General features: G+C 42.7%; 1 protein-coding gene across 1 annotated transcript in view; it reads left to right on the forward strand.

Annotated features, from left to right (window-relative positions):
* The window catches only part of T265_02662 (hypothetical protein), a gene marked incomplete at both ends in the record, with an annotated part of 57,738 nt that overhangs the window by 20,362 nt on the left and 20,602 nt on the right, over nt 1-16,774 (forward strand). Inside the window, one exon of the mRNA XM_009166964.1 lies at nt 1,150-2,845. Within this exon, the coding sequence (XP_009165228.1) occupies nt 1,187-2,845 (1,659 nt within the window). The remainder of the gene's footprint in view (nt 1-1,149; nt 2,846-16,774) is intronic.

Consider the following 16,774-nt stretch of genomic DNA (forward strand, 5'->3'; position numbering starts at 1 on the left):
CATTGCTTAGAACCGGAAGATTTTTTCTTTATTATGCTTGGTCAAATGCAGAAACTATTTTCCATTTCTTGGTAATCGTTTTTGGCAGTCCTCAAAGCATCCCTGGGTGATTCAAATCAGAATCCATTAGAGGCCCTAGTACCGTTGTTGAATTTATTTTTATTAATCGGGGCAAGTCGTAAATTACAAAAAACACTGACCTTAATCTTGAGTTATCGAGAATAGAGCCGATGAATTATGCAACTTTTCTTGACCCACTGCTTGCCGCAGATGAAACCAAAGGTTCGTCAGCACATCTTTAAAATGCATATGCGGCGGTCGGGCAATTCGATCACCATAACAAAGTCCACTGGAAATGCTGATCCTGAGCGAGCTTTAACACCCTTCCGGTGCTTAGATCCCGTGCCACCAAAGTAAGAACGAAGGCTGAGTTGCTGCCAGTTTTCTGATGGGTTTGAACCACGCGGTCGGTGTCCACGTCCTAACTGTCGATATGACCGGAATTATCATTCTTTTGAAAAAAAATCACTCGATAATTATGTGTGGTAATAACTCTAGCTGCGAACTTCATAAATCTGACATTTTCATGTTTATCAGTCTCGATAGCCCAACTTTCGCTTCAAATAAATTTAAATCCTGTAATTCATTGCAAGTGAAAATCAAACGATAGGGTTAATACTGAACGTGCTGGGGGTAAACTCACATGGTACATTTAGCAGTTTCTCACCTTCGCTCATTGAATGTCATTCGACAGAATAATCTTTGCACACAAAAACACCTCGTTAGGTTGCCGCGGAACTCAGCATGCCAAGGCTAGTTTAGGAGGTTTGTTTTCGGCTTTTTGCTAGTCTTAGGTAGACCTTAGGAGTCTTAAGGTAGCTGGTATTTTACGCTATAATTGTTATTTGTTTATATATTCTGTTAGTTGTCCTAATCAGTACTGCAAATTAAGAAAACATAATTCCTTTTTGAATTAATAAACCATGGCGTCTAAAATTTGAACAGCTTAAAATAGAGAGAGATGATTCCTATGAACACTGTACTTTTGTTCTATCTGAATAAATCAGCAAGGCTTTACCGCACTAAATAGACAACAAAACAGTTCTGAAATCGTGCTGATCTGCTGTAATTTTGATTCCTTCGTTTTAGATACTCTTTCACGGTTCTGTCAATCGAGACCTAGAAAATGCAAAGTGTGGAACAGACTATTCAAAATCCGCCGCAGTCTTTCATCGTCTTTTTCCTCTGCTTTTCTCGACTGTCCTCAGCGCAGCTGTTCGAAAGGATCACCATAGTGGAAAACAGTCCGTTGAATACCGACATACTGGATATCAGAGCCGCACTCGTCCGACATGGCGAAGGCCAACTGCCAGAGAACGCTACAGCTTACGCCAGTCAGCAGAAATTGTTCTGGCCATTCGCCCTAGACAATTTTGTTTTACGGCTGATTCGGCCGTTGGATCGCGAAGCTGTATGTCAATTACACCAACAGAAATTTCATCGATTGGACAAACCACCTGGGCAAAATCCCCCTCTGTCGGCATCTTTCGCAAACGATGGATGTCTGGCTGGTGCTTGTTGTCAGCTGCTGCATGTAAATATTCTCCCTCTACCGACTGCATTACCAAAAGCTTTTTTCATACAAGTTGTGGTTCAAGATGTGAATGACAATGCTCCTCGTTTTCCGGTAATTCACTCACCCTACACAGTAGTTCATGAAGACAGTGGTCTAGAAGAACGTATCTGGTTACCACAAGCTATTGATCCAGATAGTTCACAATATAGCGTAACCGAATACCGCACGGAAAACTGGGTTCATGGGAATCAATCACATTTTCAGATTGGAGTTGATGAAGAGCGAACGACAAGCGTGACGCCAAGAGACCAGTATTCCCAGATATATGGTGTGCCAGTGGTGCAGCGAATAGCAACAACAGCTTCCGGAAGACCCTACCTTATACCGACTGCTCCTTTGGACAGAGAACTATGTGATTTATATGCGTTCACTTTGATCGCTGTGGACGGAGGTGATCGAAATGCAATTGATGTTACCGCATCCAATCGAGCACTCACTGGATCTGTTTATGTTGTGATCAAAGTTGCTGATGTCAACGATAATCGCCCTACCTTTGACCGTCCTCACTATGAAGCGAAAATTGTGGAAAACTTCATGCCCGCAAATATTTTTACTTTTGAGGTCGTAGACAAGGATATTGGAGAAAATGGACGCGTATCAATAAGCATCCAGGATACGAGTAGAACTGCTGAACAAACGTTTCGGGTTAGTTTGCAGGCAGTCCATAATCCAACTTATCAAACTTCTGGTTCCCATACAAAACCGCATCAGACACTTCCGAGTGGATCACATTATCGTGGATATGTCCAGCTAATCAGCCGCATAGACGCTGAACGGTTTCCACCCTTCCTACAATTTAGCTTAGTTGCTAATGATTTTGGGAAACCAAGTTTATCCTCGAGTGCGGATGTGCAAATACAGATAATTAATATCAATGACAACGCTCCAAATATTGCATTTTTCAGCCGTGGTAAGCGACTCACAGACGGTCGCATTTTACTACCTGAAGTTACAACGCCTCCAAGATCATTAGTTGTTCTTGTGCACGTGACAGACGAAGACTCTCCAATCTCACAGTTTCGTTGTCAGATTATCAGTGAAACTGAGATGTTCTCACTGGATGAAGCAAGTAGCCATGGATTTCCATCCTACCACTCAGACGTTATATTTGAGTCAGCGTTGGAATCTAGAGGAATCGTAGCCAGTTATCGACAGTACGCGATCCGAACAAAGAAGGAACTCGATAGAGAAACAAGAAGTTATTATGTGGTAAGTTAAACTAATGCTTGTGCTACAGCCTTGATCTGTTCTTTTCTTCTCGCACTATATCCCTTTTCGGTTAGAAGGGTCTCATCTCAAGTGCGGTAACAAGTGTCGTTGAAGATGAGCACACCGTGTGCGATTGAGTAGGGTGATATGCGGAAAGGCTTAATAATTCCAAAGAAAACCAGGCTGATTTCATATTATTACGATGAAATTTAGAAATAGGTAAAAGTGCATTGGGTCTGAAACCAAGTGTCTGATTTCCGAATTTGATCAACACCTTTCCGAAGGAAAATGATCCGTTCAGGATGCATTGAATTATTTGAATCGATTGTACCAGGAAATATAAACGGGATGCACTGACCTCGTTGTATTACTTGCAATGAACTGATTTGTCACAGCTTGAAGGAACCGGAAATTCCAACAGTGCAATCGGCCGCTCAGAAGCTGGCCACATAAGTGGACTTTGTAGTTTTATGTGCAAGGTGCATTTTGTTGTATCACGTGCCGTTCGGAACGGTCAAAGTGGAATACAGTAATGAAATTCAAATACAAGCGATTTGTCTGGTAAACTTCCCAACAAATACGCAGGTATATGCTATTGACTTGTCTTGAAGAAAAACACGATATTTTCACCACTAGATCTTCAAAGAGCACAAGAACATTTCTAGGTATGAGATGTAAAATGTAGAGGGGTTTTAGAACTATGCAACAAAAGAACCGACTCACGTTTTTTCGAAAGGAAATGCCTGAATAATATGGTCACTAGTTTGTAAAGCCATCCAGCAATGCTTGCTTCCACAGGTATTTAAACCAGTTTTCATCTAGGCCATACTTATGGTTGTTTGCACACCCGAGTCAGCATACATTTCATAACCAGATAAGATTCCCAATTTATCATCATTTTTTGTGGTCAGCGTTTTCAACCTAATATGCCTCTATTACCATTTTTATTACTCACCTTTCATAGAGAAGATTATCTCATACTACAAAACTGAGAATGTAAGATAAACTGATAGATACCTGTAATGTCTTTGGAAATTGAAGAATTTTTGAACCTCACCTATGTTCTGATGACTGTACATTTAATACTCAATCAACATTACATTGTTGATGCAACGGAGAATTTTTTGGTCAGTTACCAAGAACAGTGATTTGCTCAACGCCCGACCTATCAGAAGCGAAATTTTGGGTAGTAGGAAAATATTCGGGAGAAAATGACAACTGTAGAAGAGAACATTTCATTAGAAGCCAGACTGAATTTCCCACAGCACTATGCGGTCATTCTAATTTTGGGGTATTTTCGCTGGTATCGAGGCATTCTTATGCAGACAATTAACTGATTAAAGCCACTTTTAACGGAAAATACTGCACCGATTTACAAACTGCCGACCAATAGCTGTCATTCTGATATAGTGATCGAATTTTAATGTTTTAAGCATCCTGCAGTTTAAACTGACTGGAACCTCTTGCTTCGAGTTTTAAACAAATGTGGAATGTTAGGAGTAGCAACAAAACCGAAAGAAGTACAAGCATACAAGCAATTATAACATGTGGGTTACTTTTTACTGTCCTCCGCTACACAACTGTGGAGACAGTTAGGTATTTCTTCGTAATCAAGACATCAGAGATGCTGTTTTCTTCACAAGAAGTGACGGGATAGAAAAGGTCTGTCCTGAAGCTCTTGCTCCCCGATCATCCAAAGGCTAACCGTAACCGTTGGCGCATCATTCAATGCAGTCGAAACGTTGACTTCGGGCTGGTTTCATCAAGAAAACATTAAAAGTCTTCGCTTCGCAGGTCAGTTGGAGGCTCAAGTTGGGGTGCTTATTTCTGGTCTGCCAGGAGGTACCACCCGCCTACACGGCTTTGGAGCAGGGGCTTATCTTCTTATTCATTCAATACCACGCCCATTGTCACCTCTGGCAGCGCAAACGTGTCTGATTGTAGCAGTAATAGTAAGTCCAAAACGCGCACTGCCAACGAGGGAGGTGTGTTCGGCGTACCAGCTTTTCGTGCCTGCATTTTTGCTAAATATCTACTGCTCACACCCTTTCCTCTTTGAAAATCGATATTTTCTATGATTTTTAAATAAGCGTAAAGGACCCAAAAGCTGAACATGGTTTAAGACAACTCACTTTATTCAGTTTACTCTCCGGGTGTCGGGTGATCTAGAAGCCGCTGTATGTCGTTTCAACGATGGGGATATTGCGTTGGGTATGAAAGCTCTGTGTTCGAATGGAAATCTATGAACAGCTGAGCAGGTGCAATCTAGCTTGTCGGGTCAGACAGTATCCGCAACAGACTTCTCACAACCCGAAATATACTCGTTTCTCTTGCATACGCTGCAACAAACCGCAGCAGTGATAGAAGCATAGGTACTTCTGCGAATGGACAATTGTATGGAATGCTGTAGCGGGCAATTTGAATGCCTGGTTTAGAAGACTGTATATAAATCAGACCTAGCTTGGTGGAGGATTAGATGTAGGTGAATATACACTCATTTGCAAACCAATTTGGTTCTTTCGAGAGACTCACCTGGAACCCAGCTGAATCTCTCGTTTATGATGTTCTCAGGCAACTGAATGTGCTGCACCAGGCCGCCTTATGTTTCAGTCGCTACGATATTTGAAATATCGTGATACATGTATATCTTTGTAAGGTACTACTTATAAGGTTGGGTTTTCGACGGATTTTTAGCAACCTTATAATAGTACATTACACAAAAATTGGCCTAGTTTGGAACGACAGCTCAAGACACGATGAACCCGGCTATGTCTCATAGTGATCAGTGTTGGATAGTACATATTGGATGATGAGGTAACGTCGAAGCTAACGTCCAGTGAAGAAGTTTCGTTCGAAAGAGCACCCGTAAACCACTGACTGATTGATGATGACTGATAGATGTAGGTGCTTCCAGAACCGATAACCGCAATCGCTTTCTACAACAGTGTGCTGTGCTACATGCACAAACAGCTAGCTCTAGTGTAAATATCGAGTCACCCTCCAAATAATAAACAACGGAGTTCTCAGATTGACCACACAATAAACGCCACTTGTTGGCGATCTAGCGCTCAATACCGTTTTCTTTTGTGGAACATATATAAAGGGTCACAACCTGGTTCGTGATTGCTTTGCAGTTTGTATCTCATCGATAATACAGAAGACCAATCATCATTGCCTACAAATCTCCGTTTTCCAAGAACCATAACACTGACCCTTATCAAGACAACTTGCAGGCAGCAAAAGAGAATATAATTCAAGACTATGTGCGTTCTAAAACTGGGCCTTGGTGCATTACAAGTTTGATCTCACATGGGTTAGTGTCCCCAATCGATGCAAGGGAGACAGTACGATTTATTCATTTTTCTAAGGCCACCCCTTACCGGCAGTCAAAAGAGTGACCAGGGGAAGTACTACCTAAAGAAAGTCTAAAAAAAGGAGATGGTAGCGCCGATTGTAAATAGTCGAATTATTATCCAACTCCTTTACGATACCTGGCCAAGAAAGCCGTTGGTCATTGGAATGATTATAGAGAAATGCGGTGTATATTTTCATTCCAGATCCCACACCCAGCTTCAGTTGTGGCAACGTTTCAAAAGACAACTTTACTTTTCTGAGGTGCCTAGATTAACAAACAAACTAGCGCCAGGTCCACAGTGGGACGTGAACTGCACGGTTCCATCAGAAGATGAGGTTAAAAATTGAGAGTTGTGAAACCACTAAGGCATTCGGTCCTGATTGAACTTTCTCGATGAAGACGAACGACTCGTTCACAATCTGACGAATTACGTGCAGGGATTTTTGGAAGGCTATTAAAGTGCCAGAGGAATGGCAAATATCCAATGTCGTTCCTGTGTTCGAAAAGCGATTAAAGTACAAGTTGAGAGTCACTTTGGTCACTGCCGCTTCTAGTTGGTCACAGGCGTTATTGTGCGCAGAACTACTGGCACTCGCAAAAGGTATGGAGGTGAAAAGTGAGTTGAGTTCCACCCAGGTCGTGGGTGCATTGACGATGTCTTTACCCTAAGACATTGAAATTTGAAAAAAAATTGTTCAGCTGTGGCGCCCTTTCGTTGCCTAACTGCCATGCCACCCGAAGGTTGCACGAGGGCTGGGATACTGCCAGGTTGCCCAAGCCTAAACAGGGGAAGTCGAGAGGCGGAGGTCGGGTTCGAACCACGGACCTTCCGGTCAGTAAATTCGCGCTCTACCTACCAGGGCCATCTCACCTTAAGACAACTTCTCGGATACCACCAGACAGAGTATTGCCATCGCCATCAAAGTGACAAAAGCGGCTTTTAACTCAGTCGATCTTGCTCCTTCAAATAAGTTACCTAGCTTTTAACACAGCACCCATTAGTGCTCTTGAGTTGGTCATCAAGACTACTGATTGTCGCTTTCCTTCCCTAATTCTTAGTGGGGTTATTTGTTGAAGGAAAGTAGACTGTCTTCTAGATTTGATGTATTGCGCTAATTGGTTCCGATTTCATTAAGATGCAAAAGAAACTCAGTAATTTCACTGGTGCCGCTATGCGTTGCGGTATGCTCTTTGGAGCTTAGAAGGGCTGTCGCAAAACTGGGAAAGCGGACCGCCAAAGCTGGTTATTGTATCAGAACCATTAGGGGTAGTAAGTTTACGTATCTGGGTAGCTGCTTCACGTTGTGTCGCTGGTGAATGGAATCCTAGAATTACACAGCCCATTCTGCTTTTCCTCAACTTAAGTACCTTTTGATTCGATGCGACAGCAGCCTGTCAGTGAAAGTCTGGATCTACAGCGCCGCAGCGCTCCCAGGTTTGCTTCACATCCATGAAGCCTGGTCGCATTGAAGGTAAGAAAAGATTGCTTGTCCTTGGTCATCCGTGCCTCTGAGGCATAGCACACTTATCAGGAGAATATTGAATTAGCAATGTTGGACTGCAGTGAGCTTTTCGCCTAAAACTGGACTGATTTGACTGCGCCGACTAAGCTAACTTGGCCAAGTGCTCCGATCGATCGACTGCCTTCCTGCGCCCTGTTTGCTGAGGTCAACTCTCACTAGAAGGTAAACTAGGTGGACAGCACATCACCTGAAGACGCAGCACGGTAAACATATCAGGCTCTCATGGCTGCACACAACTATGTTGTCTGCGGGGATGGGGTATCAGAAACCTGCTACATCCATGATCAGAGTTATACACAGACATGTTGATGTCAAGAAATCAGTGCCAGTACTGTGCTTACTTTCCTCCTTTTACTAATTAACCCGTTGTTCATACTTATTCATTTTGTTTTTCTGTGCTTCTCTACCCTCAACTATCCACTGTGTTAATCTGCTATTAGTCCCAACATACGCACACTATTCACAGCCATCAAATCGAACTGTTTTTACAAATTACTGTTTGGGACAGTTGCCGTCGTACTTGTGAAAATCAAAGAAAACAAAACCAGGTGACATGTAGCTGTGGGTACTTTATCTTTCAAATGTGGCTTTCATATCTTTTTGTTAGATAGGGGAATATGGCAAACAAGTATGGTGATTTAAACGGTGCATCCTATCGAGGAATCGGAGAGTGGCTCGTGATGCAGTGTGCTCGAAGAGGTTTGTACGACAGAAAGCGAATTTTCAAACCCACTTCCTAATTTTTGATGGCGCTTGTTGAACAGGAGAAACGGAACAGGAGACGGCAAAACATTTTGATGCGCGCTGCTACCTCGACGTCGTCTATTTGCGTGGCGCAACAATTACAAGATATACCGGCTATAATTAACGGTTAACAACCTATATTTAATCTCGATGGTTCAGAAATGTATGCGTCACCTTCTTCAGGAAGGCTAGATGTAAGCTAACGAAGTACGTCCTCTCATGTGAACCTGAAACCCTCTGGATCATAATAATTCATCTGAGGTTTGAAGGCGGTCACTATGAGTGATTGGTGTTATTGTTGGACGATGACATCAGTACTCATGACTAGGGAATTCCAGAAATCTGAATTTCTACCGGAAGCGATAGGTCATGTGAATTTCGGATAGTCGGATAATGTAAAACAGCTGTCGCGTGACTTTTGGTGGAAGCGGAAAGAATGACGAATCACCATAGCCTATAATAAGAGAGACAATGCATGTTTAGAATAGATATGTATCAAGGTTCTCCATCTGTTTTTTCCCAAGAAAATCAGTATTTTGCGCGTTTATTGGAAAAATAGGCATTTACATGCTACTGTGCCTGATTGCAGCGGCTTAGACCATAGGTAAAAAAATACTCAGAATAGACCAGCTCCGGTCGCTTTGGAATCTTCATAGAAAAACCACTTTCGCATCCTATCAAATCACCAGTATAGAGTAAGTTGCAGTTCAAACTCGCTTGTTCCCATCAGCGTTCATCAAAGGAGACTTTTGGTCTAAAATTCAGACCTTCAGCCTCCGTTATCACCAACTTTTCCAGACATTCTCTGGTTTAATGTTCGACTTGGTCATCTAAAAACTTGTACACAATTGAGCTAGGGGGAAAAACGTTAAATTTGACAGTTTGTTACAACAGAATTCAAGGGCCTGTACACTTGTTTGTATGAGGACGCGCATCTGTCACACACGTTTTCATTCTGGCCAGGTCGTTCACTTGCTGGAAGCTCCGCTGGGACCAGATGAATGTCGTATTAAATTAGCTCCACTAGTAGAGGCAGTGGTGGGGTGTGATGAGGATTATCCGGAAACATCCTAGTTTGTTTTTGCCCGACTCACGAACTTTGACTTTCTCTCGCGGGACCACATGACAAATTCTTTGCTTTGGAACAACTGGGAAAGAAGAAGACAAACGAAACATGGAAATATCCTGGCTGTTGTTTCAGGCACGGTGAACAAACCGAAGTTTTCCGTTTTCGATAGGTGAATTGTAGTATGTTTTGTAGGGGCACGCAGAAATTTTATGGAGATTCGTGGGGAAAACACAATTTGTCGGATTCAAGTAGAATGTGTGTAAACATACGAGGAATGATGGGAGGTGCAAAAAGTCTCATTGATTTGTTTTCGCTTGAGTATCAGTGGGATTGCATTCACATTACATTTGCCTGCGCAATCCTTTTGATCTGATTATTTAGCGTTTTCCACGCTTTGGTCAGCCGCAATTATGCCATCAAATGCGTGGGGAGTTGAACTTCGTCCAGCCGATGTGCAGCACAAACTTCCGGCCTGTGGTTTATCAGCGCACAGCTAAAATTCTCCATTTGTAGTCACGTTCAAATTGGCATGGCGTAATTGGCACACGCGATCAAGCAACTATGCCCGTTGTTTCAATTGTTGACATATCCGCATGTGTCTCCTGATCATATGATTACTTTGGCCGTAGTCAGATGTGATGAAAAAATGGCTTCAAAATTTTTAATGGGCCAAGGAAATGTTCAGAACGGCCAAACAAATCTCGATCTGCGCCCGGTTTCCGCGCAGGTACTTTTCAATAAGTACGGTCAAGTGAAAACGAATTACTGACAAGTAGGCTCGCCAATTCATTTCCTTGGGATGATAAGAACGCTTAAGACGCGCAAATTCTCGTGCGTGACAATCACTAGCGGGTGAGAGGAGTTTTGTTCATACGTACGCAAGACTCCGTGTTTTATGGAGTAAGTTTCGGCTATTAACGAAACCTACTGCGTTAAAGGAACAAAGGAAAATTAGCCGACGGATGTGTCGTAACCACACTTCAGTAGAACTTTTTTCGTAGCAAGAAAGATGTACTTATGCATAGAAACATCCGTGTACCATGATCTGCAGCCTTCAAAATTTGACCACACAGATAGTTCGGTCACTGTAAGCTGAGGAAGAATTCGGCCCCTGTGGACGAGCAGTGTGTGCTGAACTCATTTTCGTATCGGTTAATTTTGACAAGCTACACGGAACCGTTAAGTGATCACAATTACATATGGGTCTCCGACTTCCGCTCATTTGTAACTTACCAGTTACTGGACTGTTCCTAAGCATCCTTCAGCGACCGCTCTATTAGCGTTGGTGATTGGCTTATGTGAGAATGTTATGAAGCCAGCTCTGACCTGTTGATAAACCGGCATATGCTGTGAGCCAATGATCACTTCCACCACTTACGCAATTTTCTACTATCAGTCGGACGAACGGGTGTTCGCGCCCTGAAAACAATGGACACTATCACAACACCTGCATAAATGATGGATCACTGCATTTTCACTTTGCTAGCGAAGTCATCAATGTGTAAAATGCTCCGTCTGATGAGGTGAGTGTAGATCACAGTGGAACTAACCAGATCCAAACCTACTTTCAAAGCGTATGGAAGGCGAGTTTCTGAAACTTATCCAAAAAGCTGCCCGCTATGGAATCTCGTTCAAAAAATGACTCCTTTCGCGTAAAGGACTCCCAACAAGCAGAATTATGCCGGGTGTTTTTACAGAATCATTTGAAAACTATTGCAATCCACAACCTACACTGAACATTCTTGAGTCCTGAATTTCACTTTTTGGAACTTCCTTGATTGCGTACATTGCTGTATGCTGTGCCTTGCAGAAACTGTTCACTGTGCTAAGGTTGTCACGGAGATTTGGCCTGTAAATTCACATAATCCCAAGCAACCACCTCCGTGCCTCATGGTAAGAAACTGAGATTTACTACTCGCTCGTCTGTCAAGGTCTATCTCGACGGAGGCACCACATTTATTCGAACTCAGTGGTCGTGCATGACGTACTCAAATCACTGCAGAATTTGTGGCTAAAAAATCTAAGCCCAAAGGCATCTTGGTTGTGGCTTCCAACATTGTTACTGTATACAATACAGATCCTCCGGAGATTCACCACATGTTGAATACGCCGGCGAATGTCGCTGTACAAAAAGCAAGAACGCAATCTTTAGCATTTTCATCATTTCTGTTTGTGCTAGATAAACTCCTTCAAAACTAATAGCATATACACAGTCTGCACGACAATTTCACTTGATATCTGAAACTGGTAGGAGTGGGGGGTAAGTAAGTTTAGCTTACAGCAAATTTAAGTTATTATTCAAGCCAGGCATTACATCCTTATGAACACTTACGGAATGATAAGAAGCTAGCAAAGCAAGACCCCTGATATTCTGCCTAGGTGCCAGGCTTCAATAATACAGGTAGATTGCGATTAAATTAGGCAGCTGTGATATTCATATGATTAGTGCATGAAATATGATGTCTAACTTCTCAAGCATTGTAGTCAATTTGTGGTTTTATGAAAAGCCGGTACAAAATTCGAGAAGTAGGTTTAAGGTTTGTGCCATAACCAGTTTGTACGCATAGAAGATTCTTTGAGAATTGCGGCTTTATCATAGTGAATTTTATAAAACGATCCCTTTAAGGTTGAAGAACTTCGAATATAGTGAACGCAAAGGTCTTCAAGTACTTGACTTTCACTATCCTCGTAGCATTGTGAGAGTAAGCACGCTGTAGTGATTTTGCACAGATATATTGCAGAAGGGTACATTTTTTTATGGAATCAGCATCTGGCCAGCAGTAAAAAAGGTCTGTCAAGTTATTTTGGCTGGAAAGTTGGTTCTTGTTTCTTAGATGTCATCCAAAATATGTATTCCATTTCCAACCCATTGCAGGAAGGGATTTTTGATTAAAGGACTATGACTTCTCAACTTACAACAGAGAAGGCAGCCTCAAACCCGATGGGATCATTAAAGCTTTCTGTATAGGTTTTGGTGGGTGAACCCAAATAGCACATTACCCATCCAGTCCTTCCGGATAGTATGCCGTCACTCTCTAGGCCGATAAATTCAGTCAGTCAACTCATCAGTGTACCATGGGCACATTGGTTCCAGCTGGTAAAATTTCGATCACAGAGTTGTGGGAGAGTATGGAACACACAACCAAGCCTTGCAGGCGATGGCATGTTCCGTTAGTTCGAAAACTGTGTAGCCACGCGCTCATGGGGATAGCTTTGATTCACAAGCGCCACTGACTGCGCGATTGGGAAAGTTCTGTCACTGTCATTAGCCATTAGTGGGTTGAGTCCCGGGATCCTCACTCAGGCATCCGAGGACTAATCTTACTGGTTAGCGTTTATGTACATCGCGGTCAGGTCATAATCTGTTCACCTCCCGGTCGCTTACATTCAGTACAGAGCTGGGCAAAAAGAGCTTTGGGAGGCAGACGGTATTCTCGCATGCAGAGTACATGTTCTAACCAGTGTAACTCGTGAGGCCTGAGTGATTGATCTATCCCGTGAGAGTCCCTTCTTAGGACCAGCTGGAGTAGCTACGCATTGATAATCCGATGTTCCCATGAGGTCAAACCAATGCTTTGGAGATATCAATGGTCAAACACTGGCATCTTTCGTTTGTCCACTACGCGTACATTCTACGTCTCTGATCCTTAATGCACTGTGGTCATCTTGCCGCAGTGTGAACTCTGCCCTTGACAGACAAATTCATGTCACATTGGGACGATAGATGTCGGAGGTTGGCAAAAGCTCTCTTGTCTTTCCCGATTTGAGGACTAATCCCCTCTCCAGCCAACCGTCAGAGCTTTTACAACTGCCCAGGTAAACAAATTTATCTACTACGTCGATTGGTTCCCCTGCAAATATGAGGGTCAGTTTTGATCGCATACAGGCTTGTAGAAGCACTTTACATTCTGCAGGTGTGAAGTACGTGCCAAAACGTCCTGCAGTCACTTGGTTTGTTTAAAATGTTTGGCATTTTTGAAGGATCTAAGCTAAGGAGAGCAATATCTTCCGCATAATTATTGCCCTTGAGTGAACGTCCTGGGAACACTTTTGGCCCCCGAAGTTCCAGAAGCAGACAGAGAGGTTCCAAGCACCACATCAATAAAAAGTTGAAAAGAAAAGGTGAACGTGAATAGTCTCGTTGACACCACTGGACGTGGTGAACTCTTACGCGCCCACACAAGTTTGTATTCTGATCCCTGACAAAGGACAGAAATTTGGAAGAGACGAAATTAGATTGCCGGACAATTTGGAAGTTTCTGACGATCGACAGATGAGAAAGAAGCTTTCAGGTCAAGTAAAGCGACCAACCTTAGAAACCTGCAGGAGTGGCAGTGTTCAAGAATTGGCTTCATCGTAAACATAAAGTCTATTTATTTTCGGCTAGAGGGAAACCCAACTCGGTTATCACAAATCTGCCTCTCCTGATGATCGGCCAAACTGCGCAAAATAATTTCAGCGGAACCTCAGATTCCTCGATGAGTTTTGCATGACGCTCTTGTTCTCTTTTTGAAAACTGGGATAACGATTGAGAAGCACTGTTTTGCTGGTATTCTGTTTTTGCTCGAAATCTTCCACAGTATGGATGTCAAACACTTCACTAAGGCGTCGTCTTAGTGATGTTCACCACTTTAGCCGTCTCGTGAAGCCTTGAGCGAACGTCCACAGATCGCTGAAGGTCCGATGCGGAATAGCATTTTGATAAGTATGTTGGGGGATCGGACGAACATTGTATGTCACTACTTGACATCAGCAAAATGTAAATTTAAACAGTGTTCTTTCATGCATGTATTTTAGGCAAACATTTTGGACATACGTTAGCTCATCCATGGGATTTGTTAGGCGTTCCTTTACATAAACACGGCAACTCAATAGATTCCATTGGTGATTCGGATTGAGCCATTTGGGGTGGTCTCACATAGAAGCCTAACTAAGTGTAGGACATCTGTAATGCACTACTCATAAGTTTGCTGAAAATTTGTCGACAATCCACGACCGGTTTCGCCCAACTTCGGGCTCATCAGGAAGGTCCAGTTCCCGAGTTTCCGTCAACCTTATGTTCTACTTGAAACCAGCTTGCAAGAAATTAGCGAATATACACTCATTTGCAAACTAATTTGATTTTTCGAGAGACTCACCTGGAACTCCTGAATCTCTCGTTTGTGATGTTTCCGGACATTACAAATATATACATGTATCGCGATATCTTGAATGTCGTAGCGACTGAAACATAAGTGTAGGTCAGTTTGCAGTGTGGACTCTCCCAATGAAGATACCACTAGTCACTTGACTTGTATCACCCTTGGTTCATTCTTTGATAACTTGAAAACATGGAATTCTTGCCAGAAACTTGTGTCCTTCAACAGACAGCTTATACTCCATGGAAATATGATCTTCAACAAAAGTCCCAAACAATTCACAAACACATGGATTTCAGGCCCCATGGTTGTATTTCATACACCATGACAAGGACGTACTTGTCTTTTATAAAAATATTCTTTTGACGGTGTGAAAGATGGATGGCTTCCATCAAATAGGCTCATTTGTGCTTCCGCACCCTACAAATGTAGGCATATTGATTCTAGATAATGACTACGATGAGAAATGTAGACGAGTGTAAACTCGGCCAGGTTTATCTTTTTTATCTTCCACTAGACAGCCCAGGGTGAGGTTTATTCAGTTTAATGCTGCTCAGTAGATCGCAATACACTTAGCAGACTCAACCTTTTGTAACGTCCACGTTTGTGTGTCGATTCAAAAACTGTACTACAGTTACCCCACTGTGGGGTGCCTTGAAGGGAGGCCACTTTCCTCTAATCCTTATAGTGCTGCTGCCCCAAGGATAATCTTCAGATCCTGGAAACATTATCTCTTTCCTAATTAAAATGTACACCCGTTTTTGTCTCCTGATTGTACCTGTCAGAGTGCTACCCAAAGTGCTGTGTATGTGTTCTGAGAGTTCCGCAGAGCAAATATACGCACATTCACCAGTATGTTTGAAGGAAACCGGAAATCCAATTGAGCCTGCACTGAGAGATGTCTATTTTTTGGACAGAATTTAGCAGTGTAAAGTGTAAAATCAATTTATGGGATTTTGGTGCTTTGCTACCTCACGGCCACGTATACATGTTATCTGGGGATTAAGGAATTTCAAGAGGTGAAATTGTCAGCACCCCAGATGGAGTCAGACGAGCAGACGGAAATCTACTTGGAGTTAGGTTTAACGTCCTATGAGGAGGAGCGAATCTGTAGAGAGGTACACTGAGAGGCTGTAAATTGAGGTAGAGGGTAGAGGAAATTGAGATGACAAACATTTGCGCAAACTGACGAAGAGGCATGTTAGTGATAGTCTACTTGAACGCTTAATTGGACGTGCTCATGTCAGTCTCCAAGAATCTAGTGTCAGGCAACATAACCAAATTGGATTCTTCCAATCCCTTTGTAAATAACATGCCTAACATCTGAAAAAGTACAAACAAGCAAAAGAGAAGAATACATTTAATATTTTTCGCTCAAACAAAAAGTTCAAAACAGATTATGAAAGGCGAAACGCGCGACTTCTGTAACTCTCTAGTTTGTTGAGAACCGGTGTCGGTCCACAGCTAGAGAGAGTCACCATGAACTTGATGCTGAATTTTAAAAGTTGCTTTTGATTCTATTTCCAGCGAGTGCTTCTACGAGTCTTCTGGTTCTGCAGGTGTACTGGAAGTCGAATAGGACAGTCTTTGAACTTGTCTGAAGAGACGGATATCGCGACGTTTTCCTAGGGAAATACTTGTCCCTACCCACTTCGAACGTATAAATACTCTCCGTCCCTAAAAAGAAGTGCATATAGAGCCGTTGTTTATGAACAATGACAGTTTAATCAGAACGCATCGCCATATCAGAAGTACCGTACGATGAACGTTTCAAGGTGGTGTTCTAAGTCAGCGCAAACAATGAAGTCTCCTCGTTCCGAAGGTAAAAGATGGGCTACGTATTGTGACCTCGAGCTATTTACAATGGATTGTAGGGTTGGATGCGCACATGTGGGCAGAGCAGAAAGACAGTCAGCTCTATATGCACCGGACTGTTTTCCATGCTATCTGTTAGAGCTGCTGACAAACAAACTAATACCTCTATAAAAAATGTTTTTTTAGGGAATTAAATTCCACGGGGACGTTGGGTGGTTTCCGGAGCGTCAGCCGCCAGGAAAGTTCCGTGTTCTTCTTAACCATGTATTGCGGCAATCAGGTAAC

The sequence above is a fragment of the Opisthorchis viverrini genome (assembly GCF_000715545.1).
Source record: "Opisthorchis viverrini unplaced genomic scaffold opera_v5_34, whole genome shotgun sequence".
In the NCBI taxonomy this organism is placed as follows: Eukaryota; Metazoa; Platyhelminthes; class Trematoda; order Opisthorchiida; family Opisthorchiidae; genus Opisthorchis; species Opisthorchis viverrini.